This window comes from Chelon labrosus (assembly GCF_963514085.1).
Source record: "Chelon labrosus genome assembly, chromosome: 2".
NCBI lineage: Eukaryota > Metazoa > Chordata > Actinopteri > Mugiliformes > Mugilidae > Chelon > Chelon labrosus.
In genome coordinates, this window is record NC_140338.1 from 16972136 (window position 1) to 16978850 (window position 6715).

Sequence of the window (6715 nt, forward strand, 5' to 3'; positions counted from 1 at the left end):
ACTTCAGCAGACAAGATTTCCCTTTCAGCAGGGAGAGACCAATGGGCCAGGTGCCTCATATTAAAAGCATAAAACAAAACAACATTTTTGGCAGCCCTTATACTTGTTTATACTTTAAGGTTCTTGTGTTTTTGTCTTTGCACACACTGGACATGCAAACCCTTATTTCATTATGAAGTTTCCTTTCATGGAGAGCAATTGTATCACTATAATTATAGTTGAACTATCTGGGTTTATCCTATAATTTTAATTTTCCTTTAAAAAGGGATTTGAAACTTAATTTTATGGTTAAAGTACTCTCAGTTTGACCGGCGGAGACTTCAAGTTTTCAGAGAGGCTTGAGACTGAGGTCAACTCTGTGGAAAAGTTTTGTCATTTATTTAACTCCCCATGAGACACCATAAAATTCAATAAAGCACCAACCACCAACCGACACCAGGAAAAAGGAAACACTCAGTATACACATCATACCAACACCATATAAAACAAAACACAAACAATATTTACACAAATACATATACTCATTAATATATCAATAGTATAAACCATCCCCGTTTTGTGTTTAACCCAAGAGTTTAAAAGCAGGTGGTCAGACATGCCTAACTCTTTTGCACTGGACTGCAGAGACAACCAGTAGGAGGTGAATACTGACATTGAACAAATATAATATATATAAATATATAATAAGAAAGAAAATGCATTTAATCTAACAAGGAATATACCAAACCATACTGATAAAGGTTTATTTTCTCACACAGGCAGGATGACCAGTCGCTCGCGTGTTTTTCAATCATCTTTGTACTTTGACTAACACAATATTGCAAAAATTAAAATCTATATTTAACCCAATAAAGCATAAATCAAAACATGCGTGTAAATATTCATTTCATGCCATACTGTCTCCATTACACTCTCTAAAAGTCTTCTAGTTTTATTTATTTGTCTTTTCTGTGTCTGTGTTCTGTTATCCAACATGTCAAATTACAAATTGTGGTTGTTGTTCACCATGCCACCTGAAGGCGGTGGTAATGTACATGTTAGTATTTAAACTAGTATTTAAAGCCTCAAACCATAGAAGAAAAGCGGGGATCAGCTCCATGGAGGAGGCTGGGGAGCTGGGGAATCAAAGCCGACGCTGTCTCCAAACACCAGTGACAGAATGGGGCGCAGCGAGGAGCTCAGTGACTTCCAGCGCGGCACCGTTGTGGGATGCCACCTGTGCAAAAAGTCAGTCCGTGAGATTTCCGCTCTGTTGAACCTCCCTCGCTCCACCGTGAGCGCCGTGATTTTGAAGTGGAAACGTGGAGGAATAACGACGGCTCTGCCCCGGAGCGGCCGACCACACAAACTGAAGGAGGAGGACCGCCAGGTGCTGGAGAGGGTGGCGCTGGGGAAGTGTTTGCCCTCCATAGAGGCTCTGACCAGCGAGTTTCAGACCGCCTCTGGGGCCAGCGTGAGCTCCACCACTGTCCGCAGGGAGCTCCATGAGATGGGTTTCCGCGGCCGGGTGTCCTCGTACAGCAAGCCTAAAGGTGCGTCCTGGAGGTCCGAGAGTGAGAGGTTCAAATGGGCGTAGGGTGTTATTGACCAGGCACTAATCTCACACCTTCATGTTACTGCTGAACAGGCACCAATAGTCAAGTTTCTCTCGGGATTTTGGCCCCTGGCTGCAATATTTGATCCATTCAGCCACTAGAGCATCAGTGATCTAATTCAACTAATTTAAATCATTCAGAAAACTCTTATTTCACAGTGACTGTGTTTTATTTTTGCAAATAAATAGCTTTTGAGGGGCCCCCAAGCAAAATACCATTTGGCCCCTAACACCACTATGCTGGAATAATGTCATTCTGATGCAACTTTGCAGCATTTAATGACTCCCGTAAAAAAACATGTTAGTTTTTTTAAAGTTTTATTTATTATATATATGTTTTTATTAAACAATTGGCACATAAATTAACATAACTGTTGTACAATCAGGCCACGCACTAATACACAGACAATCACAACACCAACCTATAATAAGTTATTATAGTGTTTACATATCCTTTATTCCCTGTTACGCATTATGGCAAATTTATATATTTTACAGACATTTATGCAATCTCCATTTTATTGTATTTTCAAACTTTTGCACTTATTTTTTTTATCTCCTGTGTGCAAAAACATCTGTTTTTGTTTAATGCGGCTTGCTGTTTATTTTATTTATTGCTAAGAATGATTTATTAGAGTGTTCATCTTTATTTTTTGCCAGGAGTGCCAAAGGTGGCAAAGAAGCAGGAATCGTCCAGCCAAGAGGAGGCCAGAGTGGACGTTTCTCGTCTGGACCTGCGTGTCGGACGTATAATCTCAGTTCTGCAGCTTCCAGACACTGACGGCCTGTACGTGGAGCAGGTTGATGTGGGAGAGGCTTCACCGAGGACAGTAGTCAGCGAACTGGCTGAGCATGTACCTGTGGACCAGGTACACTCCTATATCAACTCAGTAGAGGGATTAAGGGATTCTTGAATTTTATTTTAAAATATAATTATAGTATTACTTCAGATCTATTCTATTTCAGATTAATGAATAATCTACTTCTTTGTTGTAAGCAGTGTGACATACTCAAATTAACAGCCCTAAAGCCTTAAAAAAAGATACTTACATTCAAGAAACTAGTTCCAGCAAATCCATCGCATTTTTGCTTGTTAGGCAAAAACTGTTATACTAACGGTGTGGTGCTTATGAAGGTCACTGAATGTCTTATCGTATTTATGGTAGAATCTAGATTAGAGCCAATAATCTGGTCTACTGACACTTACAGTTCTGATGATGATGTGAAGTAGAAATTTTCAGAGGTGATTCCAATAGATGGACAGTCATTTGTGTATACTAAATTCATCAGTAACACTCAGGGTGTCTCTGTAATTATCTATTTGTCAATTTAAAGTAAATTTGTTTGGTTTATTTTATTATAATTTATTATTTCTTACTGGGAAAAAATGGCATTAAGTGTTTTATCTAAATGAAAAGCAGTGGGTCACTTTTATGCCAGATGCAGTCATGTGCTGCCATAATGGTCGTTACTCTCCTGTAAGTCGGGGGATCTTTTATGGGTCATTCACTGATTTTAGGTGTTCTGTCCTTCTGAAATGTGTTTTCAAAGAGAGTGGGGGGAATCATCTTTTAAACAAACTAAAGTTCAACTATGGGCCAAGCTAAAACCAACCTAAACAGACCCAGATGAAAAGTATTTAGACATTTATTAAGACACATTCTCAATGTCTTAGTATTTTAATTTCAATTCTGTCTGAAATCGTATATATATGCAAAACATTGCATGAAAGCTGTAAAATCTGACAAAATGTAAAATTGTATTTAATCTTGTGACCCTCGTGCAGATGCAGAATCGCATGGTAGTCCTGCTGTGTAACCTGAAGCCAGTTAAGACGAGAGGAGTGGAGAACCAGGCTGTGCTCCTGTGTGCCAGCTCAGCAGCCAAGGTGGAAATCCTTGATCCTCCAAGTGGAGCAGTACCAGGGGACAGAGTTACTTTCCAGGGATTTCCAGGTATCGCCGTCTGACTTCTTTGCCCTCTGAAATGAATCACTATCTTAACTGTTATAGAAAGTCTCCATCTAAATGTCACAAGAGATTTGTACATGCTCAACAGTGAGTGATTTGTCATCGTGCCTCTGCTTGCAGCACTGCAGTTCATCAGGCATTCATCACACAGTCAGACAAGCCTCACTGTTTGTACATGTTGTTGTAGCACAGTTTGTAGGTGCCTGTGTTTCTTCAACATGTAACCTCCACAAAGCAATGTTTTTCCTGAGCGCCACAAAACACCCTTGGGATGAATTGGACTGCACACTGAGCAGGCCTTATCTCCAAACCTCACTGCTGGCCTCACTGACCTCTTGTGACTGAAAGGAAGCCAATCCCTGTAACCAGTCTCTGTAATCTCATGGAAAGAGTTTGTAGAAGGTTATTACAGCAGCGTAATCCTGCTAACGGTTTTGATGTGTGAGGAGCTTTGCAAGGATATAACATAATACAGGAAAAGTCCTGTAATCATAAACCTGCATATGACGAGGCTTATTAAACTACAGAGACGATTCAGATGTGTCAAACTGACTTTCTGACTGCAGGTGAACCAGACAAAGAGCTGAACCCCAAAAAGAAGGTGTGGGAGCAGGTTCAGCGAGACCTCCGTACAGACGGCCAAGGAGTCGCAACCTACAAGGGAGCTGCCTTTGAAGTGGTTGGAAAAGGAGTGTGCAAAGCCCAAACCATGAGTGACACGGAAATCAAATAAACTAATAGAGCTTCTCCAAATAACTCGGAGCAAATACCTGCCACCAGCCAGGATCCAAACTGTTGTGGGAACGCTTCCAAGAAGAGTGGAGGCTGTAACAGCAACACAGTTTTTGGAATGACAATCCAACAATCACATGGGTGAGAGGAACATGAACATGACATGAGGAGCTGTAGTTTTGAATTTGTCCAAGGGAGGGCACTACAGCGCCCATGATGATGTGCAGTAAGTGTGTGTGATGGTTTGTTGTGAGACATGAGATCACGTAGCACTCAGTCATATCCAGAGACAAGAAAAGGGAAATTATTTCAGAGAATCCCTTTAAGTTGGAAAAATATTAACTGGGAAAACTTAAATGTTTCCCGGGGAAACTATAAAGGCTGTTTCCACTGAACAGTGGATGAAACTCAACTGTGTAAAAGTCCCTTTTTAAAGGGGGAACACTGGACAGTTTAGCTTTCTTTTTACAGTGTGCACATACACTGTTCATTAGGCACACGGTTGAAAAGAAATGCATTCTGCTATAAGGTTAGGGTGTTCAGCATTTGTTTGAGAGCTATTGATTTAGCTGTTTTCATTTTGGAGGCTGTGGTTTGTAGTACTGTATCATTTGTACCGACACATGTTTATATTATTTTGACATCACCATTTTATTCAGTGGGTCCGGCTTAATAACTTAAACACTCCAATACGCACTCCTTTGCAGTTTGTACACAAAACTGAATATTATAACAGTTATGAAGCTGTGCAGATTTAATGCAGAAGTGAAACGTGGTGCATCCGGTACATTATTTGACTAATGTACCTAATGAACTGGCAGGTGAGGGTAGGTTGAACGTTAGTCAGGTATGTGAGAGACTTATCAGTGACAGATGTTTGTTCTTGAGGCAGTTTCTGAGTCAATGTGTCATTTATTCTTTCATTTGGTATAATATTGTATTATTAACATTAAGAAGACGGCCTGTTTCGTTCAAAAAGCCTGCTTATGTTTATCTGTGGCTTTCCAGGAAATTTCATAAAATGGACCCTTCTGAATCGCTGATTCGGGTTGAAAAGTGTTTATTTACTTCACCCACTAAGTTTTGTGTCTGTTCTGTATTCGGAGATCGTTAACGCTGCTCTTTAGATGTCGTGACATGTTAACTTTTGTATGTCTTACATCATAATGGCACAGCCTCAATTTGTGATTGCTAATAAGCATATTTATTATTTCAAGAGGAAAATAAACCAACGTGTCTTGATTTTAAAACACAACGCCTTCATGTTCATGTTTGTCAGTCTGAGCTATGTCCATGGAAAAAAAAAAAAAAACACACACCAAGTTTTTCTTCCTTTTTTCTTTAAAGGAAGACCTGAACGGCTGCATGTAAAGAATGAGGATGTGATTGAGGAACTAAGAAGTGGAACAGATCGACTGGGACACGGTGTTGCTGGTACATGTTTGACAACACAGCAGGGTGGACGAGAATAGTATTACTCGTCATAAACGAAAAATGTTATTAATCACCATAGCACAAAGGTTGTACTAGAAGAAAACCCATCTTTCAGATGTGTCAGTATGTGGCGTTCAGTGTTGATCCTATCAGTCTCGTTATACAGTGGTGTGAAAAAGTGTTTGCCCCCTTCCTGATTTCTTATTTTTTTTGCATGCTTGTCACACCTAAATGTTTCAGATCATCAAAAAAATTTAAACATAAGACAAAGATAACACAAAATGCAGTTTAATTGAAGGTTTTTAGACGAAAGCCACTGCTGAGCAAAAAGAACATAAAGTCTCAGTTTTGCTAGAAAACATCTTGATGATCCGCAAGACTTTTGGGAACATATTCTTACATCTGGCATAAAAGTAACACTGTATTTCAGAACAACACACCAACAGTAAAATATGGTGGTGGTAGTGTAATGGTTTGGGGCTGCTTCAGGACTTGGAAGACTTGCTGTGATAAATGGAACCATGTATCCTGCTGTCTACCAAAAAATCCTGACGGAGAATGTCCAGCCATCTGTTTGTGACCTCAAACTGAAGCGAACTTGGGTTCTGCTGTAGGACAATGATCCAAAACACACCAGCAAGTCCACCTCTGAATGGCTGAAAAAACAAAACAAAATGAAGACTTTAGAGTGGCCTAGTCAAAGTCCTGACCTGAAAACTATTGAGATGCTGTGGCAACACTTTTTCACACCACTGTATATTACATTAGGTACTGCTAAGTTTTTCTTAATATGCACTTGTTTTAGAAAGTCAGAGCAGTTTTCATTTTCTCGTGCTCCAGAGTGTGTGTTGACTAACACTACAGGCTGACATTATTACAACCCCTTGAATAATAAAAGGTTAAGGAAGGATGTCAATGTCATGTCACCCCCCACCCACCTACAGTGCTACAGTTCTCCTCACGTAGGAACCCACTGGGGGAAACC

General features: G+C 40.1%; 1 protein-coding gene across 2 annotated transcripts; it reads left to right on the forward strand.

Moving 5' to 3' along the window:
- Positions 1–1159: 1159 nt before the first annotated feature.
- Positions 1160–6128, forward strand: LOC311496606 (aminoacyl tRNA synthase complex-interacting multifunctional protein 1-like; the record flags this gene model as incomplete). Of its 2 annotated transcripts, XR_014699353.1 has the most annotated exons (5): positions 1160–1532; positions 2255–2463; positions 3381–3549; positions 4131–4437; positions 5644–6128. XR_014699353.1 is itself a non-coding variant. In XM_084556496.1 (4 exons), the coding sequence occupies 4 exons, from the start codon at positions 1160–1162 to the stop codon at positions 4295–4297; spliced, it is 918 nt and encodes a 305-aa protein (XP_084412622.1). In that variant the 3' UTR covers positions 4298–5489. The 2 variants fall into 2 exon arrangements, 1 of the variants encoding a protein (XP_084412622.1); XM_084556496.1 differs by lacking the exon at positions 5644–6128 and having other exon boundaries at positions 4131–5489.
- Between the last annotated feature and the right edge of the window lie 587 nt (positions 6129–6715).